The sequence below is a fragment of the Magallana gigas genome, chromosome 1, assembly GCF_963853765.1.
Source record: "Magallana gigas chromosome 1, xbMagGiga1.1, whole genome shotgun sequence".
In the NCBI taxonomy this organism is placed as follows: Eukaryota; Metazoa; Mollusca; class Bivalvia; order Ostreida; family Ostreidae; genus Magallana; species Magallana gigas.
This window is the reverse complement of record NC_088853.1, coordinates 73,503,871-73,525,424: the sequence shown is the minus strand read 5'-3', so window position 1 is coordinate 73,525,424 and position 21,554 is coordinate 73,503,871. Positions and strand designations below refer to the sequence as shown.

Genomic DNA, 21,554 nt, shown 5'->3' with positions numbered 1-21,554 from the left:
TTAGGTTGATTTATACGTTACATGTAAGTAGAATACATACAGTTAAGGTTGATTTATATGTTACATGCAGATAGGTTACATGCAGGTGTATGTTGGTATTTGTTACAGCACACGTTGGTCGTCGTCCCTTGTGATACATTGATGACCAGGATCTTGACATATGCCATTGTTGTCGTATAGTCCATGGGAACGTTGGTTGTGTGGACACAGTTTCTCTGCATAAGATTTTTAATCTAGCAAAAATACTTTCTCTGTCTGTTTGTCTGTCTGTCCGTCCGTCTGTCTGTCTGTCTGTCTGTCTGTCTCTCTCTCACATTCTCTCTCACATTCTCTCTCTCTCTCTCTCTCTCTCTCTCTCTCTCTCTCTCTCTCTCTCTCTCTCTCTCTCATACTAACCAGTTAGACATCTTATAGTGCACCCCAGAAAACATCCAGTGACGTCATATCGTGTTGCCAGATAGCAGTAGTGGTGTCGTGGTTTGAAACATTCAGCTATAGCGCTTTCCTCTGGGTCAGAACAATAACTCTCCATGTAGGACCATAGAGAACATGTACATCAATCACTTTAATAAGATACGACATTTGTACTTTTATATGAAAAGAAATTTGATTAAACATGCACGGATTTAGAGGGGGGCGGGGGTCTGCAAAATTCAGATTTCTTTCCAAAATTATGCCTCGGACTCCCCCCCCCCCCCCCCCGACAAACTCAAATAAACGTCGCCCCCCCCCCCCAAAAAAAAAAAATGGATCCGCGCATGTTATAGTATTTGTTGATCATACGATGTCTTCAACAAATGCTATACAATCATATTTTAACAAGAAATAAAAATGAAATTGTAAAAATTAAAGATAAAATGATAATTCTTAAATTCAAACCGATATTGATTGTAATTAAATTAATCCCTTTCAAAATTATATTACACATATATATATATATATTACATATTACTTATATATACATAAGTCGGAATGTTTTACGATTTTGCAAGAATTTATGGGCATACATGTAAAAAAAAAACACATACAGACACTAGAAAAATCGCGATTTAACAACAAACTTGTAACTGATTTTAACCTCTAGCTAGATGTATATAGTGACATACGTGTGATGACGGGCATATATAAAACATGATAGAAGGACAGAAGACATGATAGACAGACGGACAAAAGGACGAATATACAAAAAGCCACATTTCAACTTACAGGGAAATATATAAATGTCCATGTAATGGCAGACAGACGACTAGACAGACAGATAGACGGACAAAAAACGAGACTTACTGACAAATACAGACAGACAAAAGACAAGACAGACAGATAGACGGACAAAACACCAGACTTACTGACAGATACAGGCATACAGACGACTAGACAGACAGATAGACGGACAAAAACCAGACTTACTGACAGATACAGACAGACAGAAGACAAGACAGACAGATAGACGGACAAAATACCAGACTTACTGACAGATACAGGCAGACAGACGACTAGACAGACAGATAGACGGACAAAACACCAGACTTACTGACAGACACAGACAGACAGAATACAAGACAGACAGATAGACGGACAAAACACCAGACTTACTGACAGATACAGACAGACAGACAGAAGACAAGACAGACAGATAGACGGACAAAAAACCAGACTTACTGACAGATACAGACAAACAAAAGACACGACAGACAGATAGACAGACAAAAGACAAGTCTTACTGACAGATACAGACAGACAGAAGACAAGACAGACAGATAGACGGACAAAACACCAGACTTACTGACAGATACAGACAGACAGACGACTAGACCGACAGATAGACGGACAAAACACCAGACTTACTGACAGATACAGGCAGACAGACGATAGACAGACAGATAGACGGATAAAAAACCAGACTTACTGACAGATACAGACAGACAGAAGACTAGACAGACAGATAGGCGGATAAAAGAAAAGACAGACAGACAGAAGAGCACATAACGAAATCTACACAACTCAATCTATGAAAAAATATATACTGTAGAAGCACATATCGTATATCCGGTAATTTTCGCGATTATCTAATTTTCTCGCGATCTCTGTTGAACCGCAAATAATTGAAAACGCACAATTTGTATCCTGTATCATTTTCTATAACAAACTGTTAAAATCACAAAAAAATGACTGAAGCAAATGAAAATTGTTACAGATTGTTCCTTTTTTTCGCAAATTTTGTGACATGCGAAAAAAAAACCGGATATACGAAACTAAATAACATTTTGTCATTTTATTTTGTCATGTCGTAATCCCTTTCTTATCACTCATACTTGGCTTAAAAATTTGTCATGGATTTAATTTCGTTATTTTTTACTGCCAACGAAAATAACTAAATTAAATCCTCAACGAATATTTCTGCTACTAAAGTACATGATCATGCATGTAATGACAGACAGATAGACAAAAGATGGATAGACAGCTGGACAAAAATAGACTCAACGTACAGATACAATTAAAGATATACATGTACCAATACCGAAAGAGAAAAAACTCACGTGACTTGGTGAACGGGATGCAGAGACCAATGACAAAGAACAGGGTCTTCATGACTGATAGTCTTTACTTGCAGGAAAATGAACGCGCGCGCGTGCATTCCTAATATATAAAAGGTGAAAGATACAAGCATCAGTCAGATAATAATATTATTACTGATAAACTTGTACCCCATGCTGTAGCTGGTTTTGCTTTTAATAATTCGAATTTTTATATATTCATTTAATGTTAAGTTTATTGCTTTTAACTATGGAATATGGAATAAATAGTTCATTTCAGTATGCATTGTACAAAATAATCTGTCTGATTTGTTTCAAGTTCTGCCTGATCCTGGAAAATTAGGTCGATTGTCTGTTAGATATCTAGATTAGATATTGACATAAAACTTCATATATCATGTGTAACGACAATTGTTCTCTTAAATGTCGTTCCGAAAGGTCAGCTATTACGAACTGGGGTCGCAAACAATTCAAGGCTAGCTGTTTGATATTTGTCAGAGTGTTTCAGTATTTGAATGTTCATAACTTCCAATATGAAAATGTTTAATATACGTATGCGCATTATTACGTTGACAAAACCCTCTAATCTGTTCAAACAGTTTCAACCGAAAAAAAAACCCGGGTGTAGTTGGTTCTGCCTTTAATAATTAAAATTTATATTCATTTGATGTCCGTTATTTTCGCCCATGGTCTTAGAACATATTTATCGGCAGCTTTCACGTTCCCCGCGTTGAATTTCGAAATTAAAGGGTGCCATCACAGCCACCATCTACTCGTATCTCCTCGGACTTTTTTTTTATTGAGAGAATTGTTTACATCAGTGAATTAAAGTAAGGAAGTTCTGATGGGAGTTGGGTTTTTTTTATTATTCATAAGAAGATCAACGATATGTAATTTTGCACGTCCTGTAGTTTCTAAGCTGAATTTGAATTACTCATATTTTTTTCTATTGTGAATTATCGGGATTTTTTTAACAAGAATAACGGAAAACCCAATTAACGAAGTTAATCTTTTTGTATAATATCAAAAACAGAAATGACGCATTCAAACTCTACGATGCTTTCTATATCTCTTGATCATGGGACAAGACTACTTAAAACAAGTATCGGCTAGACAGTCCTGAACGTCTTTTCTGTGGAATAACTTCGCATTAATTTTAATGACGTCTGTCTCACTTCTCTACAGATCGTAAAATGTGTTGTATAGATATCAAGTTTTAGGAACAGAGGGCTTGCCGTGAACTCCTATATAATACATTCGAGATGTATTTCCAAGCACTGTCGGAAAGGCCCGAGAAGTTGCGATTGCCTCTTCATATAATCATCGAGGAAATCCGAAAGCATACGATAAACCAAGAGGAATATTTTCTGGATAAGTCTTAAACACGTTTCTGAAAACAAAATTGTTATTCTTTTATATCTTAAATCTACGGATAAAATCCAATGAATAACAAATACAACGCACATGTAATCACACAAAACACTCATTAATGATATTTTACAAAGAAATTAAAACTAAAATGCAAAATTTCTGATAAAAGCTGACCCCGATCAGAATAATTTTAAGGTGTTCGATTTTAAATAAAGGAATTTTTAAAAAAAATTCAATATATCCCATAAAAAACAATTGTTTAGAATCTTCTTCACAACTGCATTCTGAACATGTGATATGATTTTAAAATCATCCTGTTAGAGAAGAACTTAATTATAAACACAAGAATATCCAGGGGGAAAGAATGGAATTTCATTTATACAGGATCTACATGTATTATTGTACATTGTGCATATATTTTGTATAACTCCATTAAACTGATTTTATCATGTCTATTGGTGCTCAGGTGAGCGATTTGGCCCACGAGCCTCTTGTTCTGAAGAGTTATCTTAGTACTTGGATGGGAAATTCATTTTGTAATTTATTGTTGACTAGTCTCCATAAACATCTAACTATAGTAAATCCAAAAGGAGATTGGTTTGTCAGTTAGAATGTGTTAGCCCTAATACATAATGTCTTGTTCTTGTAGATAAAGTTACATCACCATATTCTTCTTTGTACCAGATATTACAGTACTGTTTTACGAAGAAAAAAGACAGAACTATGAATAAATATCACATTTATTGAGTTCTATCTACAGCTTGCTACGACTAACCAAAAATCAGTTGTATATAAGTATTATGTATTTCATGGTAAGCGTAAATACAAAGAAAAAAATAATTTTTGAAAAAAAAATCAGTTCACTTCAACTTGGGTCACAATATTCCACAAAAACTATTTACATAAACATGAGTTTTCTATCTACATGATCAATATAGCTCATTCTTTAATGTGGGAGAAATGTGATAAACCAACCAATAATACACATATAGGTATATTATTACAAAATGCAATATAAACTCAATACAAAGAGTTGCATCAGACAGATTAACAACATGGCCTACATAACATTTACCTTACACCACTATCCCATGATGCAACTTGTCATAACATTGTAAGTATACAGGTCTTAGAGGATTTAAGACACGATTCAGCTGTAAATTTACATTATATTGACATACAGATGAAGGTCAACTATTCATAAACAAGTGAAAAGCTGTCAATATGACAGCAAACCGGGTTTTCTTTTATGTAAACTGTATCCATAATCCATGTCAACCCTTATCCAGTGAAATGGAGTACCCTACATGTATATACAACATTTTACCAAAAAATGACTAAGTTCAAAAGCTAGTATTTTTTTTCATAAATGATCAGAAATGAAAATCCTAGCAATATGCACACCTCTGATATATGTACAATTGATCTGCAAAAGAACAACTTCCTATCTTGAGAACTGTAGGAGGAGTTATCCGTACAATGAGGGTACCCTATATGCAATATTTTGCCAAAAAATGACTAAGTTCAAAAGCTGGTATTTTTTTCATAAATTATCGGAAATCAAAATTCTAGCAATATGCACACCTCTGATATATGTACAATTGATCTGCAAAAGAACAACTTCCTATCTTGAGAACTGTAGGAGGAGTTATCCGTACAATGAGGGTACCCTATATGCAACATTTTGCCAAAAAATGACTAAGTTCGAAAGCTGGTATTTTTTAGATAAATTATCAGAAATCAAAATCCTAGCAATATGCACACCTCTGATATATTTACAATTGATCTGCAAAAGAACAATTTCCTATCTTGAGAACTGTAGGAGGAGTTATCCGTACAATGAGGGTACCCTTTATGCAATATTTTGCCAAAAAATGACTAAGTTCAAAAGCTGGTATTTTTTCGATAAATTATCGGAAATCAAAATCCTAGCAATATGCACACCTCTGATATATGTACAATTGATCTGCAAAAGAACAACTTCCTATCTTGAGAACTGTAGGAGGAGTTATCCGTACAATGAGGGTACCCTATATGCAATATTTTGCCAAAAAATGACTAAGTTCAAAAGCTGGTATTTTTTCGATTAATTATCAGAAATCAAAATCCTAGCAATATGCACACCTCTGATATATGTACAATTGATCTGCAAAAGAACAATTTCCTATCTTGAGAACTGTAGGAGGAGTTATCCGTACAATGAGGGTACCCTATATGCAACATTTTGCCAAAAAATGACTAAGTTCAAAAGCTGGTATTTTTTAGATAAATTATCAGAAATCAAAATCCTAGCAATATGCACACCTCTGATATATGTACAATTGATCTGCAAAAGAACAACTTCCTATCTTGAAAACTGTAGGAGGAGTTATCCGTACAATGAGGGTACCCTTTTGGCAGCCGCCCGCCCGCCCGCCAATCCGCCCGCCCGCCCGCCCGCCCGCCCGCCATTTTCACCATTTTAATAACCGGATTTTTCCGTTGGAAATTACATGTCGCCATTTAAAAAACAAAAACATTTCGGTATGATAGACTCTGAATCCTCCTTTTCACCCTTTAATTTCCAACCACGTTAATTATGACATTTTTAAAATCAAATATAAACTGATATTCAATTAACTTTCATAGTAAAAATATTTTGAGGGTCAGCAACACAAATTACGGTTCTAAGGCGAAACTTTATCTAAAAACATTATGAAAAGGGGAATAACTCTTTATTCGTTTCTATCTGAAGAATTCAAATTTGAGTTATTCCCCTTTGAATATGATGTTTTATTAATATACAAGATTTCTTGTGTGCAAATGAAAAAAAAAATAATAATCACACATTAGTCCAAATTTTAAGTGACAACTATGTCCAAGCACTAAATTACACCTAGGTTTTATAAGAACATTCAAACGACTTAAATATGTAAAACAGAGAACATGTACTGTCCATTGAGAATCTACTAAACCAATACCAGGACAAGTGAAAAGCTGTCAATGTGACAGCAAGCCGAGTTTTCTTTTATGTGAACAGTATTCATAATCCATTTATCCTGAATTGATAAACACTACCTATCCAGAGAAATGGAGTACCCTATATGCAAAATTCTGCCAAAAATGACCTAGTTCAACAGCTAATATTTTTATCATAAATTATTTTTAAAAAGCCCAAAATCCAATTAATTTGCACATTTCTGATATAAGTTCAAATGATCTGCAAAACAACTTCCTATCTTGAAAACCGTGGGATGAGTTATCCGTAGAATGGGGTACCCTATATAATATATTCTGTGAGAAAATGACTAACTTCAACAGTAGGTATTCTACAAATCTTTTGGTACAAAGAGTAGAGAAGAACAATTTGACCTTTTTTGGATATTAAGCCCCGCCCATGGGGCCCTGAGGGTGGTAAGGTCATAATTTTCATATTTCAGATTCTTTTTATTCAAGAGATGCTTCATTCCAAAAATGGTAACAATAGAGTCGAATAGACCGTCTAATTTTCATGAAAAAGTTAAAAATGTAAAATTATAAAGGAAGGACCCACGACGGACACCACACGACAACGGACAAAGACCAATTTCGATTGCTGACATGAGTGACTCGGGTCAGTGCGTCTTTGAAGATAAGGACATCATATTGCAGTAAGTGGTCTACGTAGCCAATGTCTGTTTTCTGTCTTCCTCTGTAAGGATTTCAAGGAAGGTTTTCTGTTTTCTCCCCTCGTGGTCAGGTAAAATTGGCCCATCTACAGGAATTAGAATAAACTAATGAATGATGTAGTTAATGATCAACACCAACATGATATTACTCAGATGAGGACAAGTCTAGCAAAACAAGATATATGTCAACCAATGCTCGCTAGTAATACCCCCGCTCTGATATATGTAAATAACAGGAAGTTGACGTCCCATTGGTACAAAAATAGATCCTAACGTATGGCATGCCTAAACAAAGAGTGTGTAAAATATCAAGCATCTGCAATGAGTAGTTGCTGAGAAATCTTTTACGAAAATTTGTTTGAAAATTTAGACAAAAAATAAACACTCATCATTAAACAGGAAATCAATGTCCAATTGGTGCAAAAATAGATTCTATGCCTATAGTATAAACAAAGAGTGTATTAAAATTTCAAGCACCTGCAATGAATAGTTGCTGAGTAAAATGTGACAGAAAGTTTTGATACAGACAGACAGACAGACAGAAGGGCGTACCGACAGACAGACAGACACAAGGGTAAAACAGTATACCCCCCTCTCCTTCGCGGGGGTATAATAACCATAAATGTTCAAATTGAAAAAAAGATCTATTACAATTTTTAATCATTCAGGTTTTTTTTCCTTTTTTTTATTATTCAGTTATTACAGACTTAATACATTTATGAATATCTGTTTCATGTTAATACATTTTTAGCAAATTTAAATTTGTGTAACATTCCACACTCAGCAACAGACAGCCATGTTTGGATGATCACAAAGTGTGAAATAAACAGGAGTCAGTATTACAGTCCATGTGAATTATACACAGCTCAATTTCAGCTGCAGATGTTGAACAAAGTGACAAACAACATGTGTGGTTTTGAGAGCAGACTAGATTTGTACAGAAACATTTACAACCTGTCAATATCCCAGCTATCTCCATTATACGGCTGGTGTTCAGATGTCCACATCAGGACGGGGTGTGGGTTCATCTACAACAAGTCATTAGCTGTTAATTAATTAACATCATACAGGTTATGCAATGATAGAGCTACTTCTACAAATTTTAATTTTAAACTGATAACACTGACACATGTATGTTTTAATATTTACAGGCATCTAATTAATTAAACTATAATTCAATTGACTTGTAACAAAATAAATAGTTACAAATTCCTGTGTCACAAAATAATTACAATGACCTTTTATTCTAATTAAGTAAATACAATGACATGTGACTGTACATCTAATAAATGAAATAGATACAGCTAACCCTGTAACAATGAGCTGTTTATATTGACAAACAATCACACAGATAAACATGTCTTACATGTATCTTATTGACTGATAATTAACACGGACTCTGTGTCTTAGTTATCTATATCTAATTAATGTGAATGATAATGACTCAGACTTACCGTTCTGTCTGGTGATATACCTGTATATAACCACCGTGTTGTTGTCCCATGATCCGACCCAGAGACGGTGAGTCTTGACATCATAACTCAGGATCCGTGGTAAGAGTATCCCTGATGGTCTTATCAGTAGATGTGACAGGAACTGACCGTCCATGTCTAACATCTGTACTGTGTTGGTTCTACCATCACACACCAGGATGTGTGACAGCGCGTCAGTACAGATTCCACGTGGCCATAGTCCTGATCCTGATGGATGTCCTGTGTAGGAGAAACGATGTCTTCCTCCACGCTCTGTCACCACTACAGCATGACGGTCAGACACCACGACATCCCCATTGTTGTTCTCTGTTATATAGTAAGGTTCTCTATACAGTCCAAGTCCTGTGGTATCGTTCTGTATGGTTTGTGTGAGTTGTCCACTCTGGTTGTACCAGGTTACCTTGCCTGTCTTTGCCCAATAGTTATACATCCCGACCAGTAGATCCCCAGTGGACGGGGACCAGTACACACACCATGGTCTCCATGTAGAGTATGTTCTCTCTATAAATGTGGTGGTTGTTTTCATATCCTTTGACAGTTTGTTGATGTTATAATTCCTATCTATATAAATCAGTTCACTCTCACTGTTCACGGTGTGCAATCCTCCCTTACAATCATATATACCACTCAATGAATCCTCCACACGATGTAGAGGGACACCTGTTGTGTCTGTCAACATGAGATTGTCCCAATCACTGACCCAGACCCGGTCTGATGTCACACAGGAAATGTGTAAACCACGATTAACACCTGTCACTGTGAGAGAGTGAAGTAACTTGGGGGGAGACATCAGTTTCAGCAGACACTGGTTTCCTTGCTGTGGTTTTTCTGTCCCTGGGGTTGGGATTTCACTCAGTGACTCCATCACATCAGCAGTGGCTGGATTCAGATCTAGAAACATCAGACACAAACAGTCAGATGGAACAGATTGATTACAAACATCACATCTTGTATAATGAATGATACAGAAATGTTTGTCTGTTGTAATGTATCAATTATCATTATCAATAAATAATAAACATATATACATGTATTTAATTTATTCATTCATTCATTTATTACTGAAAAAATAGATATATCTGATGAATCAATTATTTAACAGACATGTAACGTATTTACATATCAGTTTGTGATGTTGATTGTTTATATTTAAATATGTATTTACATTATCATGATTATATTGACAAATGATAAAGATCACATCCTATTTATGTCTGACTTGTAACTACATATCATATAATTTACAATGATAATGACTCAGACTTACCTGTCAGAGCGTCCTGTCTGGTGATATACCTGTATATAACCACCGAGTTGTTGTCCTCTGATCCGACCCAGAGACGGTGAGTGTTGACATCATAACTCAGGCTGTATGGTGAGAATATCCCTGATGGTCTTATCAGTAGATGTGACAGGAACTCACCGTCCTTGTCCAACATCTGTACTGTGTTGGTTGTATCATCACACACCAGGATGTGTGACAGCGCGTCAGTACAGATTCCACATGGCCGTAGTTCTGATCCTGATGGATGTCCTGTGTAGGAGAAACGATGTCTTCCTCCACGATCTGTCACCACTACAGCATGACGGTCAGACACCACGACATCCCCATTGTTGTTCTCTGTTATATAGTTAGGTTTTCTATACAGTCCCATACCTGTGTTGTGGTACTGTATGGTTTGTGTGAGTTTTCCACTCTGGTTGTACCGGGTTACCTTGCTTGTGTCTGTATCATTGTTATACATCCCGACCAGTAGATCCCCAGTGGACGGGGACCAGTACACACACCGTGGTCTCCATGTAGAGTCTGTTCTCTTTATAAATGTGGTGGTTGTTTTCATATCCTTTGACAGTTTTTTGATGTTATATTTCCTATATATATAAATCAGTTCACTCTCACTGTTCACTGTGTGTAATCCATTACCAGTATAAGCACTACACGAATCCTCCACACGATGTAGAGGGACACCTGTTGTGTCTGTCAACATGAGTTTGTTATAATCACTGACACAGACCCGGTCTGATGTCACACAGGAAATGTGATGACAACGATCAACACCTGTCACTGTGAGAGATTGATGGAGCTCAGCACCAGACGTCAGTTTCAGCAGACACTGGTTTTCTACGCGTCGATTTCCTCTCTCTGTGATTTGGATTGCACTCAGTGACTCCATCACATCCTCCTTGTTGAGTGACTCAGTCATGGAGAGCTGGCTGGTGTGGAGTGTAAGATGTATCTGGGGGAGGGCTCTCTTTACGGAGGAGAGGAATTGTAGTGCACTGAATGTGAATGCTGGCTGTACATATCTGAGTTCATATTCCTGAAGGCTGACAATATGTCTGCTCATTTCTATCGTCTGTTTTAAACATCTTTGTTTGAAATCAAAGTCACAAAACACATTACACATGAAATCTTTTCTCACTTTGTTAATGCGATTCTTCAGTGTCTGTGCCTTTGTTAACATCTCTGATTGATAGAGGGAGAATTTTGTGTGACAGGTTTTGAAATCAGTTTTGATTCGTGGCAGGAGAACAGGTCTGTAAAAGAGAGCCTCACTTCTGATGGTGTGAATGGTTCCTCTGTGTTGTTGTCGCTTTGTTTTATAAGTGGTTTGTATATCCAGAATTTTATGCTTTCTTTGTCCACAGAGAAAACCTCTGACAGGGAGTTTGTGTGATTTATGTCCAAACCAAGAATCACAGACAGGAACTTGACAAGGTTCACAGTACTTTGTATAAACATGGCTAGGATGTCTCACACAGATCTCTTGTGTTGGGATGTAGTTGATTTTATTACGGTGTGACACAACATCATGGTCTATTGTTTTGAGATCTTTTACATGGTTCTCTTTACACTGGGGACACAGATCACATGGACACGATACACAATGGTACTCTGTGTCCCCCGGACATTTAGAACACTTATGTGCCCTATATAGGGAGTTTGCTGTGTCCATGTCTATATTCTTGATTCACAACCTGTTAAATAAAAATAAAGTGTTATAGAATTATGTCAACCACATTCTTTCAAAACTATTTAATGATATAATAAATGTATACAATATCATTATATAATATCTTTTTGTGTGTAGGGAATATATCAATTTAAACAAGACCTTATTTTAAAATAATAATATATTTTCATTCATAGATAAATTATGGTCTATTATCATCAGATAATAAAAACACTCGACCAGTAGATAATTTTTTTGTTAAAACTTCTTTTTGACATTTTCTGCTAAACACTGGTGACTTTCTCCTCCCTCTTTTTGCTCTATCTGTATCATACATTCAGTGCTAAGAATGCTCTCTCTAACATTCACTTTTTAACTTTCCAACACTCTCTTTCTCTCTCTCTCTCTCTCTCTCCAAAATATGTACTTTCTTTTTCTATCTCTCTCATTCAATTTCCTGAGAAACATGTACTCTCACTTTTTTAAAAATGTACCCCCCTCTCTTTCTCTCTCTCTCTCTCTCTCTATCTCTCTCTCTCTCTCTCTGTAACATTCACTTTTTAACTTTCTCACACTCTCTTTCTCTCTCTCTCTCTCTCTACAAAATATGTACTTTCTTTCTCTATATCTCTCATTCAATTTCCTGAGAAACATGTACTCTCACTTTTTAAAAATGTACCCTCTCTCTCTCTCTCTCTCTCTCTAACATTCACTTTTAAACTTTCTCTCTCTCTCTTACAAAATATGTACTTTCTTTTTCTCTCTTTCTGTCTCTATTTCTTCAAGGTTCCTGAGAAACACGTACTCTTGCTCTCTTTGTCTCACTATCTCTGACATTCTTCATTAAACAATCTCTCTCTCTCTCTCTCTCTCCAAAATATGTACTTTCTCTTTCTCTCTTTTTTCTCTAATGCCCTTTACTGAACAACATGTATATTGCTCTCTTACTATCTCTGACATTCTTTAACCTCTCTCTCTCTTTCTCTCTCTCTCTCTCTCTCCATAATATGTACTTTCTCTGTTTCTCTCTCTATCTCTCAGTTTTCTGATCAACGTGTACTTTTTCTCTCTTTGTTTCACTATCTCTGGCATTCTTAATTAATCTCTCTCTCTCTCTCTCTCTCTCTCTCTTAAACATTTAATATTTTCAGACATTCTCTGCCAAGGAAATTCAAGTGCTCTTTATTCCAGTCTTTCTTACATGTATGCCAGCTTTCTGTGTCTATTTCTCTCTCAAACAGATGCTCTCTCTCTCTCTCTCTCTCTCTCTCTCTCTCTACTTTCTATCACTTCTTTAACATGTTCTCTTGTTCTTTTTCTGCCACTCTCTGCCTCTCTTCTCTCTCTCGAAAATATGTAATTTTTCCTTCTCTCTTTCATTCACTTTTCTAGAGAACATGTACTCTTGCTCTCTCTATCTCTGACATTCTTCATTAAACTCTCTCTCTCTCTCTCTCTCTCTCTCTCTCAAATATTTACTATTTTCAGACATTCTTTGCTAAGGAAATACAAGTGCTCTTTATTCCAGTCTTTCCAACATGTATTCCCCGCCTTTGGGGTATTATTTCCCACTCAATGAGACGTATGTACATACCCCTCTCTCTCTCTCTCTCTTTCTCTCTCTGTCGCTCAATCACACACACTCTTTTTTTAACATTTATTTACTCGGTAATTGCTGCTAAATCTGCAAGTTTGCTCTTCTTTATTTCTTTCTTTCTCTCTTTCATTTTTTCCCACCAACACGTACTCTCTCTCTCTCTGTTTCCCCCTTTCTTCATCTGCTTAACATGTACTCTTGCTACTTTTGCTCTTTCTCTTTCACTTTTTAGCAAGTTGTGTTCTTTATGTTTGCACTTGATCTCTCTCTCAAACTTTCTCTGTTAAAGATTTACTTTGCCTCTCCTACACAGGTACAGACATTCTCTGCTAGGGAAATAGAAGTGCTCTTTATTCAAGTCTTTCCAACATGTATTACAGCTTTTTGATTATAATTATCTCCCAATGAGATGTATGTATATGTTATCTCTCTCTCTCTCTCTCTCTCTCTCTCTCACACACACACACACACACACACACACACACACACACACACACACACACACACACACACAAACACGCTTTCTGGTTTTTTTTTCTTTCTCTCACTTTTTCCCACCAACATGTTTTCTCTCTCTTCCTCTGCTAACCTTGTACTCTTGCTACCCTCTTTTACTTCTTTGCTTCACCAGAACTTTTGCTCTTTCTCTCTTTCACTTTATTAGCAACATGTTCTCTTTATGTCTGCGCGCTCTCTCTCTCTCTCAAACTTTCTCTGTTAAAAAATAAAGATTTACATGTACTTTTGTTTTTAGTCTCTCTCTCTCTCTCTCTCTCTCTCTCTCTGAAATCTGTACTCTCTCTCTCTCCTCTCTCTCTCTCTCTCTCTGAAATCTCTACTCTCTCTCTCTCTCCTCTCTCTCTCTCTCTCTCTCTCTCTCTGAAATCTGTACTCTCTCTCTCTCCTCTCTCTCTCTCCTCTCTCTCTCTCTCCTCTCTCTCTCTCTCTCTGAAATCTGTACTGTATCTTTCTCTCTCATTCACTTTTCTGAGCAACAAGTACTCTTGCTCTCACTATCTCTTGCATTCTTCATTAAACATTCTCTTATGCACTCTCTCGCTCTCTCTTTCAGACATTTACTATTTTTTAACATTCTCTGTTGTTTTTTTTTTAAGTAAATGGAAAGAAAATTTTGACAAAAACTGTCTGAACTGTAATGTAGAAGAAGACATTAAACATCTAATTTTTGATTGTTGTATATCTAACCCCATTTGGAAGAAAGTATCTGATATCTTAAATATAAATGTTACATGGAAAGTTATTGTTATTGGTTTTCCAGCATATTGCAACAAAAACACGTTTATCTTTAATAATGTTGTATCTTTTGTAGCTTATAAAATGTACAAATATAAAATGAAATGTAGAGTTTTGAACGACATTGTAACATATAATGGTTTATTATGTTTTTTGAAAAGTGCACTGACACAGTTTTATATGACAGTTAAATCAGCAAAAAGCATTATGTTTAATTTTGATATTCTTAATAGATTGAATGAAAAATTGTAATTATATTTCAAATTATGTTTGTCTAAAGGTGACCTGGCCTTTAGATTATTAAACTGGTAGGGGGAGTCTCTGGACACTTATACTGATTTCCCCTACACATATCTACCATAAAAATACTTTGCTGTTACATGTATTAGCTATATCTATGTACAAATCGAAATATTATGCTTATAGTTGAAAATTTACTTGTAAATGAATGCCATTGTGAAAAATATAACTCTAAAGGTGACCAGGCCTTTAGATTATAAAACTGGTAGGGGGATTCTCTGGACACTTAAACTGTTATTCCCCCTACGCATCTAACAGAAAAATATACTGTTACATAAACCTGCTAATTACTTATGTACAAATCTAAATATATGTTTGATATCTAAATATTTTTCATGTAACAACCTGGTTATTTTTTTTCCTTCTATCTTTGCTGTATTAATGACATACTTAGCATGAAACATTTCATGTGCGGAAATTTACTTGTAAATGAATATTTTCTTCCTTTTTTTCGTGCAAAATTGTAATACAGATAAATTTCAAAATGTATGTTGTACTAAGCCTCTGCGCAGGCCCACTACCTTCTGTTTTGTTACATATATATGATTGAATAAATGTGTGAAAAAAAAAAAAAAAAATTCTCTGTTACGGAAATACACATGCTCTTTCTTCCAGTCTTTCCCATCTATGTATGCCAGCTTTGTGTGTCTATTTCTCTCTAATGGAGACATATGTACTTTCTCTCTTTCTCTTCCTCTCTCTCTCTTCCTCTCTCTGTCTCAAACTTTCCCTGTTTAACAGCTATTTACTCCATAACTGCTGCTTAATATGTGCTCTTGCTCTTCTTTATTTCTTTTTTTCTCTCTTTCACTTTTTCCCACCAACATGTACTCTCTCTCTTTCCCCTTTCTCCCTCTGCTAAACATGTTACTCTCTTTTACTTCTTTGCTTCACCAAAACTTTTGCTTTCTCTCTCTCCCTCTCTCTCTAACTTTCTCTGTTAAAGATTCCCTTTGTCTCACCTACACATGCACTCTCTTTCTCTGTGTTATACCACCATTCTCTCTATCCCTCTGCTAAACATGCACTTTTGTTTTCAGTCTCTCTCTCTCTCATTCCCTTTTCTTGCAACATGTACATGAAGTCTTGCTCTGTCTCACATGAACTGTCTCTCTCTTTTAAATCTGTACTTTATCTCTCTCTCTCTCTCTCTCTCTCTCTCTCTCAGACATTTACTATTTTTAAACATTCTCTGCTAAGGAAATACCCATGCTCTTTCTTCCAGTCTTCCCCACCTATGTATGCCAGCTTTCTGTGTCTATTTCTTTCTCATGGAGATGTATGTACTTTCTCTCTTTCTCGTTCTCTCTCTGTCTCAAACTTTCCCTGTTTAACAGTTATTTCCTCGGTAATCGTTGCTAAATATGCGCTCTTGCTCTTCTTTAATTCTTTCTTTCTCTCTTTCACTTTTTTCATCATTTTATCACTTTGCTCTCTTTCTCTCCCTCTCTCATTCCCTTTTCTTGTAACATGTACCTGAACTCTTCCCCTGTTTGTCTCACTCTCTCTCTCAGATTTTTTCTGCTAAACATGTACTCTTGTTTTCTTTGTTCCTTTCTCCAACATCACCAAGACTTATTTTTAGGTCTGTTTTAGAAAAGAGGGCTTACCCTAAATTTGCATTTTGTCTGGTTCTATTGTAACTTTTTTGTGAAATGTGATACTATCTAAAGTGATCTCTCATTTACAATGGATAATTTATAAACTACATGCAGTTTTGTGTTTACCCCAGGTAGAGAACAGACTTTAACTATTATCAAAAAACAAATCAAACCTTATTTTCAAATATATGTAAAATGAGAACTTTCCAAATTATATATGAGGTCATTTATATTAACAACTGGCTTATGACATATGATTGGCTATCCCCCTTATCTTGGCTGATTGTTTGAATCTCTCCCAGGAAGATAATCTGACAATATCCCAGCCCTGACATTACCACAAGGATATGTTATTCTTGTTTACAGATCAACCATCAAATGGGGATGAGGGCAATAGTTATAGTGTCAGTTCCTTGGTAAGAAATTGATGTCCTCGACCTATGCTCTCGAGCAACAGTTCTTACCCATGGACTAACACAATGACTACTGCCCTCGTACCCATTTAAGAGATGAGTACTATAATGTCTTTGAATGACACACGACAACGAACTTGTGATAGCAATAAGTCTCCTGAATGACTCAGGTGACCTAAAAATACAAAGTACAGCTTCACAAACATAGTGATATTACATGCAGGCGCGTAGCTAGGCGTACACAAGTACGCAAGTGCTTCCACATCATTTTCAAAAAAAGAAAGAAATTAATTAAAACAAGAGGCCCATGGGCCACATCGCTCACCTGAGGAACAAGCGGTATGATAAAATCAGCTCAATGGAGTCATAATACAAACTATCTGGACAATGTACAATAATTCATGTAAATCCTGTATAAATAAAATCCATTTTCCCCTGGATATTCTTATGTTTATAATCATTAGTCCCTTTTCTAACAGGATGATTTTATAGTCATATCATATGTTGAGTATTGCAGATCTAAAACATAGGTAATCACAGATTACAAAGCTCACCGAGACAAGGCATCACCTTTATGAGGAATCACCTTTATGAGACCACCTTTATCATATTATATGAAAATCATACTTTATGATCTTGGATATTCATGGATACTGTTTTGACACAATATCATCTGTTAAAAAATTGTATGATAATCATATGATCATATGTTAATCAATACAATAATATGAAAATCATAGTTAATAAAGATCTTGGATATACATGCATACTGTTTTGACACAATATCATATAACAATATCACATGTTAAAAAATTGTATAATAATCATATGTTCATTTCATAGGGTATTATGTGATACAATGTTTATCAATACAATAATATAAAATACAATATTGCATCCTATGATACCTACAACATATATCATATATTACAATTAAATACTGTAATAAATAATGATGAAATATGATATTGTAACATATGATATGACATTGTATCTTGTTATTTATTATTGTTTTTGATCACATAATACAATATGATAATATATTTTGATATTGATATTATATGATACAATATAATAAAATATGATACAATATCATCTCACATAATACATCACAATATTGTAACATATGATATTATATTGTATAATATTATTGTATGATATTGTATTGTATGATATTGTATCATATTTGATACATAATAGGATATTGTATCATATGATACAATAAAATTAGATACAACATTGTATCATATCAATTGATAAAATATCATGTGATAGAGTACTCTATTATATCATACAATATCATATTATACTATATTGTATTATATGATACAATATCACATACAATATCATATAATACATTTTCATGTGATATAATAATATATTATATAAACCTATATCATATTATACAATATTGTATCATATGATACGATATATATTACACAATATCATATCATATTATACAATATTATATGTTGCAATATCATATGAAATAGCATATGATAAAATAGTATATTTTACAATATCATATATACAATATTGTATCATAATAAACAATACTATACATAACAATATCATGATACAATATCATATAATAATGTACAAAAAAATTGATACAATACAATATCTTATCATATAATTTTTTACAATATAACATATGATATAATATTGTATCATATAAAAGAATAGTGTATCATATTATACAATACTATATCATAGGAATCATATATCATTTAACAACAAACACATCTATCAAGCAGGTTTGAGCATCCTTAATAATGGAGATCTGCATCTGAAGCTACCTCTGCAGTTCATTAATATTATAGTAAAATCAACTATGCAAGCTATTATCTCTTAAAAATGTGACCTGTTCCAAAAAAACAAATCTCATCCAGCATCCGAAACCTACGCATCAGATTCAGCATTCAAGCCTGCCAGGTACATCAGTATCAGAAGATGCATCATCCATGCAAGTTTGGTGAAGTTAGGACCAGTAATAACTAAGATATTATCATTAGAGAGCACCTGCTCCAAAAACACCAGCTCTTAAAACCTTAACCTCCCTCCAGCATCCAAAACCTATGAGTCAAATTCAGCATTCATGCCTGTCAGGTGCATCAGTATCATAAGACGCACCATCCATACAAGTTTAGTAAAGTTAGGACCAGTAATAACTAAGATATATTTTTTAGCATCCTTGATAATGAAGATCAGGCTCTGCATCTGGAGCTACCTCTGTGATTCATTTATATTATAGTTCAATTAACTATGCAAGTTTGAATAGTACTAATATTTATTAAACATGTGACCTGTTCCAAAAAACTTAACCTAATCCAGCATCGGAAACCTTTGGCTCAGATTCAGCATTCAAGCCTGTCAGGTGCATCAGTATCATAAGATGTATCATCCATGCAAGTTTTATGAAGTAAGGACAAGTAATAACTAAGATATAATCATCAGAGGGCACCTGCTCCAAAAACTTTAACAAGCTCTAAAAACCTTAACCTCATCCAGCATCTGAAACCTATGGCACAGATTCAGCATTCATGCCTGTCTGGTGCATCAGTATTATAAGACGCACCATCCATATAAGTTTGGTGAAGTTAGGACCAGTAATAACTAAGATATAATCATCAGAGGGCACCAGCAACAAAAACTTTAACCAGCTCTAAAAACCTTAACCTCTTCCAGCATCTGAAACCTATGGCACAGATTCAGCATTCAAGCTTGTCAGGTGCATCAGTATCATAAGACACATCATCCATACAAGTTTGGTAAAGTTAGAAGCAGCAGTAACTAAGATATAATCATCAGTGGGCACCTGCAACAAAAACTTTAACCAGCATTAAAAACCTTAACCTCTTCCAGCATCTGAAACCTATGGCTCAGATTCAGCATTCAAGCTTGTCAGGTGCATCAGTATCATAAGACGCATCATCCATACAAGTTTGGTGAAGTTAGGACCAGTAATAACTAAGATATTGCTATCAATGGGCACCTGCAACAAAAACTTTAACCTGCTCCAAAAACCTTAACCTCCTCCAGCATCCGAAACCTATAGCTCAGATTCAGCATTCAAGCCTGTCTGGTGCATCAGTATCATAAGACACACCATCCATGCAAGTTTGGTGAAGTAAGGACCAGCAGTAACTAAGATATTGCTATCAAAGGGCACCTGCAACAAAAACTTTAACCTGGTCCAACAACCTTAACCTCCTTCAGCATCTGAAATTTAGGACCCAGATTCAGCATCCAAGTCTTTCAAGTCCATAAGTAGGTCCAGATGCATCATCCATGCAAGTTTGGTGAAGATAGGACAAGTAATAGCTTAGATACAGGACCTGCAACAAAAACTTTAACCAGGTCCGGACGCCGACGCCGACGCCACCGCCGACGCCGACGCCGAGGGTATAGCATAAGCTCCCCTTGACTTCGTCTCGGTGAGCTAAAAAGATCCCTAACAATAGTTTATATATGGGATATAAACGTACATCAAACTCTGAACCTTCTCGTGAGGCCAAAGAATTGTCCTGGGGCCAAAGTCTTAACAATTATAAAGAATCATCTGGCTGATTAGTTTCTGAGAAGATTTTTAAAGATTTACCCTATATATTCCTTTGTTAAACTTTGACCCCCCCCCCCCATTGTGGCCCCACCCTACCCCTGGGGATCATTATTTTCACAACTTTGAATCTACACTACCTGAGGATGCTTTCACACAAGTTTCAGCTTTCCTGGCTAATTAGTTTCTGAGAAGAAGATTTTTAAAGAATAACTCTGTTTATTCCTATGTAAAACATCGACCTCCCATTGTGGCCCAAACCTACCCCCAGGGGATCATTATTTTCACAAATTTGAATCTACACTACCTGAGTATGCTTCCACACAAGTTTTAGCTTTCCTGGCTAATTAGTTTCTGAGAAGATTTTTAAAGATTTACTGTATATAATCATATGTTAAACTTCGATCCCCCATTGTGGCCCCAACCTATCCCCAGGGGTCATGATTTTCACAACTTTGAATCTACACTACCTGAGGATGCTTCCACACAAGTTCCAGCTTTGCCGGCGAAGTAGTTTCTGAGAAGAAGATTTTTAAAGATTTACTGTATATATTCCTATGTTAAACTTCGATCCCCCATTGTGGCCCCATCCTACCCCCAGGGGTCATGATTTTCACAACTTTAAAATTTACACTACCTGAGGATGCATCCACACAAGTGTCAGCTTTCCTGTCTGATTAGTTTCTGAGAAGAAGATTTTTAAAGAATTACTTTTTATATGCATATGTTAAACTTCGACACTCCATTGTGGCCCCACCCTACCCCCAGGGGTCATGATTTTCACATCTTTGAATCTACACTACCTAAGGATGCATCCACACAAGTGTCAGC

At 35.5% G+C, this 21,554-nt stretch overlaps 1 protein-coding gene and 1 long non-coding RNA gene across 2 annotated transcripts in view; both read right to left on the bottom strand.

The window, feature by feature from the left end:
- The window catches only part of LOC136272739 (uncharacterized), a 158,140-nt gene extending 155,562 nt beyond the window's left edge, over positions 1-2,578 (bottom strand). The window contains exon 1 of the long non-coding RNA XR_010710788.1: positions 2,538-2,578. This is a non-coding gene — a long non-coding RNA (uncharacterized lncRNA). The remainder of the gene's footprint in view (positions 1-2,537) is intronic.
- A 4,153-nt stretch (positions 2,579-6,731) lies between these two features.
- The window catches only part of LOC105336432 (uncharacterized), a 46,371-nt gene continuing 31,548 nt past the window's right edge, over positions 6,732-21,554 (bottom strand). The window contains exons 4-7 of the mRNA XM_066075137.1: positions 10,313-12,024; positions 9,007-9,936; positions 8,507-8,580; positions 6,732-7,638 (exon numbers count right to left, since the gene is read on the bottom strand). Coding sequence (XP_065931209.1) covers positions 8,546-8,580; positions 9,007-9,936; positions 10,313-12,002 — 2,655 coding nt within the window. The 5' untranslated portion in view covers positions 12,003-12,024 and the 3' untranslated portion in view covers positions 6,732-7,638; positions 8,507-8,545. The remainder of the gene's footprint in view (positions 7,639-8,506; positions 8,581-9,006; positions 9,937-10,312; positions 12,025-21,554) is intronic.